This window comes from Tribolium madens, unplaced genomic scaffold (assembly GCF_015345945.1).
Source record: "Tribolium madens isolate multiple individuals breed KSU strain unplaced genomic scaffold, Tmad_KSU_1.1 Scaffold_71;HRSCAF=194;Tcas5.2_LG6, whole genome shotgun sequence".
Lineage (NCBI taxonomy): Eukaryota > Metazoa > Arthropoda > Insecta > Coleoptera > Tenebrionidae > Tribolium > Tribolium madens.
This window is the reverse complement of record NW_025401041.1, coordinates 4,998,094-5,011,553: the sequence shown is the minus strand read 5'-3', so window position 1 is coordinate 5,011,553 and position 13,460 is coordinate 4,998,094. Positions and strand designations below refer to the sequence as shown.

The 13,460-nt window shown below is 32.3% G+C and overlaps 2 protein-coding genes across 4 annotated transcripts in view; one reads left to right on the top strand and one right to left on the bottom strand.

The window, feature by feature from the left end:
• Window positions 1-5,478, bottom strand: part of LOC123008808 (ATP-binding cassette sub-family B member 6) — an 11,866-nt gene extending 6,388 nt beyond the window's left edge. The window contains exons 1-7 of one of the 2 annotated variants that reach the window (XM_044404825.1): window positions 5,417-5,474; window positions 5,225-5,331; window positions 4,853-5,169; window positions 2,050-2,249; window positions 1,847-1,994; window positions 1,452-1,629; window positions 988-1,404 (exon numbers count right to left, since the gene is read on the bottom strand). In XM_044404825.1, the coding sequence (XP_044260760.1) occupies window positions 988-1,404; window positions 1,452-1,629; window positions 1,847-1,994; window positions 2,050-2,249; window positions 4,853-5,161 (1,252 nt within the window). In that variant the 5' untranslated portion in view covers window positions 5,162-5,169; window positions 5,225-5,331; window positions 5,417-5,474. Of the gene's footprint in view, window positions 1-987; window positions 1,405-1,451; window positions 1,630-1,846; window positions 1,995-2,049; window positions 2,250-4,852; window positions 5,170-5,224 lie in introns of both variants that reach the window. The other variant, XM_044404824.1, reaches the window with a different exon arrangement.
• A 276-nt stretch (window positions 5,479-5,754) lies between these two features.
• Window positions 5,755-13,460, top strand: part of LOC123008788 (chloride channel protein 2) — a 14,508-nt gene continuing 6,802 nt past the window's right edge. Inside the window, exons 1-5 of one of the 2 annotated variants that reach the window (XM_044404799.1) lie at window positions 5,755-5,995; window positions 7,611-7,708; window positions 11,292-11,412; window positions 11,579-11,851; window positions 12,306-12,703. In XM_044404799.1, coding sequence (XP_044260734.1) covers window positions 7,643-7,708; window positions 11,292-11,412; window positions 11,579-11,851; window positions 12,306-12,703 — 858 coding nt within the window. In that variant the 5' untranslated portion in view covers window positions 5,755-5,995; window positions 7,611-7,642. Of the gene's footprint in view, window positions 5,996-7,610; window positions 7,709-10,623; window positions 11,187-11,291; window positions 11,413-11,578; window positions 11,852-12,305; window positions 12,704-13,460 lie in introns of those variants that run through there. The other variant, XM_044404800.1, reaches the window with a different exon arrangement.

Sequence of the window (13,460 nt, the reverse complement as noted above, 5' to 3'; positions counted from 1 at the left end):
AAAATGTTTGGAAAAAAAAAGTTTAGAAAAAGATGGAATTTCACAATTCTCTTCCGATGTAATTTTACATTTAATAATTAAAAATGCAATTTTTTTATAGTACGTATTTATGTGGTCTGCAATTTTACAATCTTTTCAGGTGTAATTTTATATTATAAAAAACTGTAACTTCGCTATTTGATGTAATTTTACATTGTACATTTACACTTTCGTTATCGAGCAGTGAATCAATACCAACAAAATGTACAGGTTGTTTCGCTTTTATTGTTACAAATTTAAAAAGTAATTTTAAGACAAAACTTTCCTATAAATATGCATCAAAAAAGCCAAAATAATTAGAATACTGTTTACTCTACAATTTTGATTTATAACAGTTTCTGAAATATTGCAAAAAAACATTAAAAAAATGCACCTCTTTGAGGAGGTGTAGCTCCCTTACATAATATTTTTCGATACATGTTTATAGAGAACTTTTGTCTTAAAACGGAATATTCTATCACCTGTTTAAATTTGTAACAATAAAAATGGAACAGCCTGTATATTTGTATACAGGCTGTTTTCTAAATATTGCAAAAAATTGCAACCACTTATTCTACATCAAAAAATAATACTAATTTGTCAAATAAACAATAGTCGTATAAAGCTTCGTCACGGATATACAGGGTAATAAAGTTTCATGATAAAAATTCAAATCCGTTTATTTTCAGACAATTATTTGATTTTTACTCTACTCAGTGGCGTGTGCAGGGGCACATCATTGAATATTTAAATTATATATTAGTGTCATTTTTCGATTTCGAATTGCAATTTTTCACAATATTAAAGAAACACTCTGTATATATAAATTTTGAATGGTGTCACATATTGTGTAACAATTCTGAAACAAAATCATATCGAGGCAAAGCCGAGTCTGCATCTACCATTATTTCGCCTCTTTATCTATTACGTTACGTTTCTCATGACTCTCCTTTTCTCACACAAACTTACCTATGTAGAGTACCATCGTGATGAAGACAATGAACCCGAACCAGGCATTAAACGTGACCACAAAAAAGACCACAGCTATCACAATATCGATAATCGTCGGTACGATCGAAAAAATAATATAATTCAACAAATTATTAATACTGTCCGTGCCTCTATCCATCACTCTCAACACCTCCCCCGTCTTCCTCCCCAAATGCCATCTCAAGGACAAACTATGCAAATGTCTAAATAACTCCACCTCCACCTCCCTCGTCGTATATTGCTGTACCCTGATCCACAAGAACGAACGTAGATTGTTCAACAACCCCATGCCTCCCGTCCCCCCACCTTGGAGAAATTTAAACCCCACATACATCAAAATCCAATCCCATCGAAACTCCAATTTACCAATTTTCTCATCGGGAGTCATACTATCCACTAAAAACAAATTTAAATTCAAATTTCGCGCCATTTCGACTCCTCACCGATATATTTGTTGTAAATGGGGACGTACAAATTGATGACACGCCCACCGGCCAATAACAGCAAGCAAAAAATGACACGGAATTGCAACAAAACGTCCTTTTTCGGCCATAAAAATGGCGCTAAAATTCGAACTTTCTTCCAAAAATGGTGCCATGTTGATTGGTTCTCGAGACGATCCTGAAACCACAACCGGTTATAACCGACAATTTAACCGATTTTTAACCTTAAATTTTACGCTGACACTTATATTTTTAAAAGTGACCTTCTTCATGTTTCTAAACGACGAATTTAATTTCTCACTTGACATTTCTTATCGAAAAATCTGACAAAACCCGGTTGTAAATCAACGAGAATTTGTTGTGTGTTATTGCGCAACTTGTGACAATCAACTCACCTGCGGTGGCAAATTACGGGTCGAGTCATTAAGTGTAAAATAATTTATATTTTGTGTGATTCCTGGGGCTTTCAGGCCTAATAAAAACATGAAAAGACAGGATAAATAACGGATGATGAATAGCCCCATCTCGATTTGGTCCTCCATTCTGGAAATTTAACTGTAGTTGTTTTGTGTGTAGTTGTAGAGAAAATAAAGTGTACGTTTTGAGCTGAAACCACCATTCTTTCTTGTCTAAATTGAAGAATGCGAGGTTTTCAGAGATGAAAACTAGAGTCCAGAAGAGTAAAAGAACGATGCCGTGACCTTTGGTGGGCACCGAGGGCAAGAGGTAGTGGCGTTCGATGCGCACAACTAAAAGGGAGTAGGGGTAGGCGAGCAGGTTGAGTACCAGGGATGTTATCTGGAAAAAAAATTGTTTCAGGGGTCGCAACCTTGACCTTGATTACAATTGAAATTTAACCTTGATTTGTTGAATAATGATTTAAGAAATAATTTTGCGTTTCATTTCATTATTTACTTATTTAAGTCAAGATACACGCAAATAATACGCAAATTTTTATCTATTTTGCATTTAATTCTGTGATAAGAGTAGTTTATGTAAGATGTAAAATTCAAGATTCAAGGACGAAGTCAATTAATTTCGTATTTGCAAACAATACATTTATTTAATATACAAGGTGAGTTACAAAATCTTGTCCCGTAGTTTTTCATTGAGTTTTATACGTTTTTTTCTTATTAATAATAATAATTTCAATTTGTAAAAACAAAAAACTAAATGGTATCTCCGACATTTTTGACTCAAGCAGTCTATAAGATTTTATTTTGACTCCATTTCCGGCCAAACCGGAAGTAGATTTGTTTAACTATCACAAGTGAAAAATTGCCTTTGGCGAGTACATAGGGTGTGCCAAAATTGAGACTTGTATCTCTTTCAAGAGCCGAGAAATTATATGTTTTTCAAAATTGTTTACACCCGGTATACATGCAATTTCAGCCAAATTCCCAAATATCAATATAAAGTCTTGTAAAAACATAACAATTAGAAAAAAATTAATGAAATTTCCGACATTTTTTACTCACACAGTATATAGGATTTGACTTTAACCGGCTTTAACTTTTTCAGTCATGTACGACCAAACACATCGGCATAAAATTTTGGTACATATTTTTTTGGCCCCCCCCTGTATATTATAAATACGTACCAAGTGTCTTTTCTCCGAATTAATTTTCCGGATAAATACCCAAACGAAACATTATCCCTACTAAATTCCGACATTTTTGATCACCCAGTATATAGATTTTGTCTTTGACCGGCTTTAACTTTTTTAAAAAACAAGATAAATCACTTTTTTTAACGCATTTTCAGTCGTGTACGACCACAGAACATCGGAATAAAATTTTGGTACATTATTTTTTGGTCACCTTGTATATTATAAATACGTACAAAAGTCACAGTTTTGCCTTGTAATACTGAAAAAGTTACATTTTTCAAGATCAATTTTTCAGATAAATATCCGAACGAGACATTAATAAACTCGAGTTTACGAAATATACAGAGTGATTCCTAAATAGATCGATATTTTTTTCCTTTTTAGTATCAAATGAGAACATGCTGGAAAAAATACTTAAAAAATTCTTTGTTTAAACGTTCTCTAAATAAAATTACAAGTTATTTTCGAGGTAAAGCGTACGCCACTGATGTATTCGTAAATAGTATTAGCACAGGTAGTTTGTCTCCATTTATCCTTGGGAAGCTGTGATAAAATTTTGTCGGTCTATTTAAGAATCACCCTGTGTAGGATTTGACTTTGAGCGGCTTTAACTTTTTTTTAAAACGAGATAAATTATTTCTTTTAACATATTTTTAGTCGCGTACAATACAGAAAGAACATCAGGATAAAATTTTGGTGCATAATTTTGTCGTCACTCTGTATATTATAAATACACAGTTTTGCCTTGTGGTACTGAAAAAGTGACATTTTTCAGGTCAAATCTTTCAAATAAATACCCAAACGAGACATTATTAATAAATTAATTATAAATTAATAAATTTATTTCGCACTTTTTTAATATACAGGTGAATTATAAAACTTTGTCCTTTATTTTTTCATAGTCACACATTTTTTTCTTATTATTAATAATTTCAATTTGTTTAATAGGAGTATTAACAAATCTTGGGTTTAGCTACATTTTCAATTATAAAAATAAATAAATAAAAGTAACCGATTTTGAGATTCTTAATTAAGGTAGCTTATAATAAATTACAGTGAATTTTAAAATTAAGTTAATTTTCTTTCAAAATAATTAAAATTATTAATGAGGAATAACATTTCTTTTATAAATATTAAAGTTTTTTTGGGCGTCCTAACCTATAAACGTCAAATTACCATACAATTGGCGTGCGGTAAAAACTCTCAAAAAACACCATTCTCCAAAGACATTTATTGATTAAAATTCCATTTTACACAACTTTGAATTTGCTAAAATAATTTTTGAAAACTCATTTCTAATTTCTTAATAAAAGTCTTTGACAAAAAAGTTTAATACAAATATTATGTAGGACTTAATTATTAACGCACTCAGCTACGCGTCGTGTGTCAACTTAATTTCGCCCTGTAAAAAATAATTTATTCTCAATTAAATTTTTTACATGTCTTGTTCTTTTCTGTAACTGTGATAAAAAAAATGCAAAGGCAGATTAGAGTTCAATGTTGAAGACTTTAGTTCCGTTTCCGCAATTTTGATGAAATTATTTTCGTCGTTTAATTAGTTTAATCAAAACGCGGAATTATACTTGCGATAAAAACGTAACCTGTTGATAACACAAACTCATCATTCTTTCCTTCCAACATAATCCAAGTTCAATACCACTTTCTTATCTAAACAGTTTTAAATTTTTTCCCCACGTGATTATCGCCGATAATAACAAAACTACATAAATACCAATAAAAGTCAATAATGAGGCAATTCAACCAAATATTTAACACCCCAATTCGCACTTACCATAAACCCATAGATGTGTTTATCATCAAACACAGTCCCTCGTAGCACGAACCTCACAACCTCCAACACAGGCACCAATAGTGTTACCGCAACTTGAAAATGGTACAAACGGGACTTGACCAAGTGATTTGGGGAGATTTCAGTACCATATTTCCTGTACATGCACAACTGGATGGTACCAGCTAGTAAAATAAACCCAGCAATCACAGACGATGATAGAGTCTCGACGAAACATTGGGACATCCCGTGGTTCACCCACACGTCCCAAATGTGCACCCCTGGGGGGCAATACGACATATTTGAAGGCATTTCACCCACTGAAAAATAAGTAAGGTTAGGGGCAATCAAAAGAAACAAAAACACAATTTTTACCTATTTCATCGCTACTGAGTGTAAATAAGGGGCCGTGGTGTAAACCGGTGGCGATTATGCACTTGTAAATAGGATTACTATTGTTTAGTCATCACAATGTGACATTTCTAATGACATAACAAAGTTAGGTTAAGAGCGCCTGTTTTAAATGATAATAACGCGCAAAAATTAGTTTGAGTTAATGAAACGTACCGTTAATGATAATTCAATTTTGGTGATAAGTCTTATCAAAACTAGTACACTTAATAGTACATTAATTGTCCCGGTAGGCAACCAGTAATACGTAAGCTCAGTGGCGTCTCATGTTACAAATGAAGTGTTTTTATAAATTTGTAATAACTGCACTTGGGGGACAACAAATTGTTTGATTTTTTGTATAATAAAAACAAAATAAATGCAATAATAATATTTCGACGGTTGTTTTTATTGTTAGATATACAACCAACACGACGTCAGTGTCGTCCCCTCCATTCCCAGTCGCAAATTTGAACATTTTCCCGAAAAATCAGTTTCTTTCGTTCAAGTAACACGTGAATCGACATCTTATTGGCAAAAACGGCGTGTGTGTCAAATCAATTATCTCATTTCGGCCGAGATTGTTTATTTTGAAGTGCTAACAAGTACTCGGCGTTTTTCTAATTAACAATTTTATCTCATTTTTTGACATAGTTTCTTCACATATATCACAAGTTTGCGGCAGTTGTTATCACAGTGTCAGTGCAATCGTTCGCATTGTTTCCATGGGTTAATTGAAGTGGTACGACTGGACAGGTAAGGGGAAGCCCCTAAAGAGCGGAAATTTGAAGCCTTGTTGCGGTAATTGTGACATGTGTCAAAATTAGGTTCCACAATTGGCAAAAACACTCGCGATTTGTGTCATTCTCATCTTCTGGAAAATTTATTTATTTTTTTCGCACTTCAACCGTCATTTATGCTAATATTGGTGTACAATGGGTTACATCGGACGTGGCGTTACTTTTTAATGGGCTTAAATTAGACATGAATCGATTTATAACTAATGTAAATTATGCTAATTGCAAATTCTGTTTTGACGGAAGATTTATGACTTTTTTCGCAAGTTGTCAACAATCATAATCCAGTTTGTAATAAATTTTGCTAAAATCTAATAAAACAATCAGGATGTTAAGAAATAACGAATAAAACCACTCAATTACGTTTATTATCAGAAGTGATAAAATAATCAAGTAGGCCGTGATTTGTGGTTATTATTTTTTACTATAAGCACAAATGTAGCAGTTTTACGCTTGTAATTTATTTATTTATTAAATTAAAAAAAAACAATGACAGCAACGACTCGGCTTTGCCTCGGACAGTTGAATATAATGTATTTAAACAGTTGTGTATTAAAATATAATTAACTAAAAATAATAAATTTGCTTTATTACCAAGTAAATGTATATTTTTAAAAGATAGCTAGCCAAGGCAAAGCCGAGTAAGAGTAACTATAACAGTTTTACAACTCAGCTTTGCCTCAAAAAATGTTATTTTTTTACTAAAGAAACACCACTCAATTACGTTTATTATCAGAAGTGATAAAATAATTTAAGTAGGCCGTGATTTGTAATTATTGTTTTTTTACTATAAACACAAGTGTAGCAGTTTTACGCTTGAAACTTATTTATTTATTGAATTAAAAAAAAACAATTACTGCAACAACTCGGCTTTGCCTCGGACAGTCGAATAATAATGTATTTAAATAATTCTCTATTAAAATACTCCTATAATTAACTAAAAATGCTAAATTTGTTTTATTACCAAGTATATGTGTATTTTTGAAAAATGGCTAGCCAAGGCAAAGCCGAGTAGGAGTAAGTACAGCAGTTTTACAACTTGGCTTTGCTTGAAAAAAATCTTAATTTTTTTACCAAAAAAACTTTCAGTTGTGCTAACATATAGTTTGTCAATTTTGCCAATCGCATAATAAAAATCATAGCCTACTTATGTTAAGTCCCTAATTTTACAATTTTTGTAAGATTTAGTAATTTAATCGGTGATTAACAAACGAGTTTGCAGTCTAGCAGTGGTGCCAATCACAGAAACCCAAATCCCGACCTTAAATTACTCATTTCGCGTCTGTATTTATCTCATTTTTATTTTTGTTTGTCTTCTTTTTATACACCGCGCAAATTCCGCACCGCTAGACACACCTCGAGTCTAAAGTCTATCCAATTACATTCTCTACAATCAATTTTTTTCGTGTTTTTATTCAAAAATAAAGTCTGAACCGCGAATCGAGTTGGCCATAAGCCAACTTTCTTCTATTTCAGTTAATATGTCACATGCGAAAATAATCGAGCATCGAAAAACAATAGAGAATCGCGACCTTGAACCGACGAGATGAAATCAACGCGATTTGTTGTTCCAGGAAGTCGAAACGAAGAAGAAGAAGAAGAAAAAATGGCAACGTCGAATCCTGATGACACCGACAAGGATCGGTATGGATTGGGATACCAGAATACAGTGGTGAGTGTCAAATCGATCTTAGTTGGCGTGGAAAAATTGACGTGAAATTGCTACCGGCAATGCGATCGCGATACCCGAGACCGGCACGTGATTCTTATTGGGCACGTGATGGGAAGGTCACGGGCCAAGGAGGGCCGCACTCCCACACCTGGCCCATTATCACATTTGTTATAGTTTTGATTAATTAACGCAATTATCACGCAGGCCGTGACAAACTCCAGTGTCTTTAGTTCTGGAGTGAACTGTACATTTGAATTTTCAAATTTCACTTTATTTTTGAACTTTACTGTACCTACATTTTTTAACGGTTTTTTTTACTCTACATTTAATTAATTTAATTTATAATATGTCAAAGTCATGAATGGAAATTGACTTTGAACTTTGTCGTCATTACAACTGAAAAATTTATTTTATTTTATGGTTTTGTGATTACAAATTTTGGGTCACGTGGTGAAGGATTTCAAATTGTCATTACTTGTGAACTTAGCTGTACTCACACAATTTTAATTTTGTGGTTGCTAGGATACGCGACCTAACAAAGCCAATAAAAATTGTTTATTACTTAATACAAATATTTAGAAATACGTTTTTGCGGTTTTTTGTGTAATAAAAGCTTTGTTTTTGTCTGTTTTATTGTCACAAAATTTGAATTGAAAATTTTAAACAGGAACAAAAAATGTAATAAAATCGAAATGTCAAAATTTTATTGTATTAATAATGATAAACATCATCATATTTTATGTTTATTTTTATGGTCGTTTTGAATTAAACAAGCGAGGAATAAGTATTCTAATTCTTTACTTGACCCAACTTGACCCAAAAAATTAATTAAAATATTTTTGCAACACTGTAATTACGCAAAACCTTGCCTTAGATTCTGAAATTAAACACAAGTCTGATAAAAATGTCAAAAAATTCCTAGACTGGGATTAGAATTGTTAATGATTCGTAATAAAAATCACAGTTTTTACGATAAGATTAGTATCAAGTGGCCGGGATTAGACCGGTGTTTTTTTATTGAAATCGTACGCTACTATTGACATTTCGTGTTTGTTAAAAACACGCAAATTTTTCGCTTAATTAATTTGTTGGGTCAAGAAAATCCGCCTGAAACGACCTAATTATAAAACGCTCGCTTTTGTTCGATTAAACAATGAAGACAGCCAAAATGTTCTTTGCCAAAAAAACGAAAATAAACTCTATTTCCGAGTCGATTACATTTCTTATCAAGATTCTTCAAACACACGCAAATCCGCAAAGGTTGCGTCAACTTTTGTTTATTCTTATCGTTAACATTTCGAGATAAGAGTGATTTGAAAAATCTTACGTAATTGCCAAACATTTAAAAAGTGTTTTTCTGCTTTGATTGTGAGACGACAATGCCAACAAACCCGGTTTTGTTGCAAAATAGCGGCTATTTTCAGATGGGGTGTATTGTTGGTTGCCTATAGTTGGGTGTTAGCATAGGCGGAGGAATGGGTGGGCCATGACCTGGATAAATCAGATCAAGCGGTCGAGAGGGCAATTGTTTTATTGTGGGTTATCTTCATTTGTTCATAGAGAAAGGCCTACTTTGTTCCGAGTAAACAAATCGAAGAATTTTTTCTTATTGTCATTATTTTGTAAAATTGTACTGGAGTTTTTCTAAATAAAATTTTGTCTTATTCATGTGAAAATTTTAATTTAATAAAATAAAACAACAAAAAACTTAAAAAGAAAGGGAATAACAAAATATGTGAGCTAGAAAATAAAGTAAAAAAAAATAAATAAAAAGAACACAAAAATAGAGTAATAATTATTTGTAATACAAGGGAATAATTTTTTCTATGACTCAGCAATATCCCAATATTAGGTACCATTATATTTATCCCGTTTCTATTAAAGAAGTAAACAGTGTGGACTTTTTACTTTTTTGAGAGGTAATGAGCCACTTTCCTTTCTAAAATTAGGGTGGAAAAATTTACTTTCTATTAGGGTCTAGAAGAAAATAATTACGAATTACTAGAAAAACCGTGATAATGGAAGTAAACAAAAAAAGTTTATTCGGATATTAGATCAAAAAATAAACAACAAATTAATGTAAAGAAACCTGAAAGACAAAGTCAAAATTATTACAATGTGCAAAAGAAATAAGAAAATGAAAATAATAAAAAAAGATAGTAAATAAAACTTAAAACACAAAGTCGTAATTACTGATTATATTATTTATTTATTTTAATAAAATAATGAAAAATAAAAATGTGTTCTGAAAACTAAATTTTGATATTTTCGCTACTCTTACAAGACTAGCATTTTTAAATAAGAACAAAAACAAGAACAGTAATAAAGTTTAATTAGAGTAAATTCACTTTTGTTATAGCGCCATCTGTAGGCCAGTAGCTAAATATCTTGGAATAACCTTCAAGTAGTGTTTTTTTATGAAAATTAAAACACGATAAAAATTTATGTAAGAAAAAAAATAACAAGATATTTTATGTAGGCTAGAGTAGTGAGTAAAGTAAGTAAATAAAAAAAACTCGAAAAATTAAGTAATAGTTATTTGTATTACAAGAGAGAAAAGTGTATCTTTCCTCTAGTGTGGTACATATAAAATTTTTCTTACAGTCCAACAAAAAAAACTTAAAAACCACAATTTCTTTTGGTTCTCAGTTTTGCCATTAAATTTTTGGGGGGGAGGTAAAAATTTTACCTTTCCGAGAGGTTACATAAAATTAGAGTGAAAAAACATACTTTCTGTTTAAAAAAAAAAATTACAAATTTACGGAAAACCGCAAAAATGGAATGAAAAAGAATTATTAGAATATTAGATTAAAAAATTAACAAATGTCAAAAAATTGAAAATTATAAAGAAAAATAAGGTAGTAAGTAAAATAATAAAAACGAATATTAAAGAAACTAAATTAAAGAAATAATTTGGAAAAAAATAAGAATACAGTAAATAATTACAAATTAATAAAAACCGTTAGAAAGAAATAAGGAATAAATAAAACTTTTATTGTTTTTTTTCTTCTTCTTCTTTTGGTATTAGCCTCGGATTTCCCGTCTGCTTCCCAATTCCCACAATTGTGATGACGTCACGTGTTTCTTCACCTCGCATTTAAGTAATAATCTTCATTAAATCGTATATGACACATCTCAATTGGATAATATGTCTCACAATTGGCAAATTATTGTCTCAGCTACGACATGCATCTTATCTTTTTATCACTTCTGCTCCTCTTATTTCTCCCACGACGTAGGTGTTTTCGGTTTTCGGGGACTTTTTAGTGCCCAATTGCGTTCGGTGGTTTTTCCTTCAGTCGAATGTTTGCTTGCAATCGTCATGTCTGAAATGAGCGAAGCCCATTTCGGGGAAGCCGACCCTGAATCGGTCGATAAAGATTGGGAGGAGTTTGCGAAATTGGTCGAAAAACGAAAAAAGAGACAGGAACAGAGCTTCTACCCCTGCCCCCCCGAGGAGGATTACGTCAGCACTTTAGTAAGGAAAAATATCGAGCACGTGGCTGGGCAATTAATACGCGATATTCGACTGGAAACTTGCCAACACGCCATTTCACTCTTCATTTTTACGATTTTTTTGCAGATGTATGGCCGCTATAGTCGGCAATTGGGCGAATTTGCGAAGCTAGAAGGGCTCAGACAGGCCGAAAAGAGGCGACTCAAAGAGGACAAAGCGCGGAAAAAGGAGCTGAGGGGCTATCAAGGTAAAAAAACTAGTGCCCCCTTTGAGAAAATATTTTTACAATTTTTTTATCATGTGCCCCTTTTGAAAATTATTTTTTTGGGAAAGTAACAAGTGCCCCCTTTGAAACACTATTTTTAGGATTTTTTTATCATGTGCCCCCGATTTTTACGATTTTTTTATTTTAGGAAAACTCGCCAAGGCCGTGTCGTTTCTATGGAAGCACACTTTTGCCCGTTTGGGCGAAGATTGGGTGTTTTTGGCCCTATTAGGGGTCATTATGGCCGTTCTCAGCTTTATCATGGATCGGGGGATTTCCTTGTGTAATTGGGCAAGAATTTGGCTCTACAATGATTTAAATGGGCAACCGTTTGCCCAATATGCGGCTTGGGTGTCTTTACCGGTTTGTTTGATTTTGTTTAGTGCCGGGTTTGTGCATTTGGTGGCGCCACAATCGATAGGTAAAGCCCTCTTGATATATGTTTTTTTTGATTTTAAATAATGCGAAGTTGGCGTGTTTGAGATAAATTATTGGTTCGAATTTAAGACAGCCTTGGAAATTGTACTGTAATTTAGGGAATTAGTGATGCGTGTCGCTTGCACTGTCATTCCAATAAACAGGGTGTTTTCTTAATATTGCACACCACTGGTAAGAGGAAAAATAAGCACTTTTAATGGCTCATTATGCCTGTAAAATCTCATGAAAATAACTCAAGTGGTTTTGTAAAACTAAAAGAAATTTGATTTTTATCATATACCTTTATCACCCTGTATATCCGTAACGAAGCTTTATCGGGCTATAGTTCATTTGACAAATTAGTGTTATTTTTTTATGTAGATTATGTGGTTGCAATTTTTCGATGTGTTAAAAAAACACCCTGTATATTTTTTTAATTTTCAAAAATTGTTTTTCAGGATCTGGGATTCCTGAAATGAAGACGATTCTTCGTGGCGTCGCCCTGAAAGAATACTTAACTTTTCGTACTCTTGTCGCAAAAGTGATTGGACTTACCGCCACCCTTGGGAGCGGTTTACCGCTTGGTAAAGAAGGGCCTTTTGTCCACATTGCTAGTATTGTAGCAACTCTTTTGAGTAAGTTAGTGACGGGATTTCAAGGAATCTACGAGAATGAGAATCGTACGACTGAAATGCTTGCTGCTGCTTGTGCTGTCGGTGTTGGGAGTTGTTTTGCCGCCCCCGTTGGCGGCGTCTTGTTCAGTATTGAAGTAACGACGGTTTATTTTGCCGTGAGGAATTACTGGAGGGGTTTTTTTGCGGCGGTTTGTGGAGCGACGATCTTCAGATTGTTGGCGGTGAGAAGAGCTTCTTAATTCTAAGTTTTTGGGAAAAGACAAAAATTACCTAAGTTTGATTCAATTTGGTGATTTTTCTATCAAAAATTTAAAGAAATAAGTGAGCTTTTCGCTCAAAATTGAAATGACATTTTTAAAACAGATGTCAGTTGTGGTCTAATTTGGCTAAATTTCCAATAATTTTTTTTATACTCGAGTCTTATATAGCCATTTTTTTTATTTGAGTTTTTTTTGCTCTTTATGTACGGATGTTTGTGCTTTTTAATTTACATCAAGACTCACTTTCTTTAATCTCATTAATCTCAATTTTCGTTTTAAATATTTATTTAGTTTAATATTTTTTCTGATTTCTCAGTTTATATATTTTTTAAACAAATTGTTTTAGTTATGAATTTTTAAAATTCGTATTTCTAATTTTTCAAATTATTGACATTTATTATCTTTAATAATACATATCTAAGTTTTTGGAAAAAAGCCAAAAATAACGTTGATTTTGATCAAAATTGGTAATTTTTGCCTTTTATGTGCGAAAATTTAAAGAAATAAGCGAAGTTTTTGTTCAAAAACGAACTAAATTTCTTAAAATAAGTCATTGAAACGTCATTCTTGATCTAGTTTGGCTAAATTTTTAATTATTTATTTACTTTTCTTTAAATTTGAGTCTTATATTTTCATTTTGTCTAAAATTGATTTTAACTTTTTTATTTCTTTTTTATGTTTTTTTTCTTCTTTTCTCAATTTTTGCTTTTCATTTATC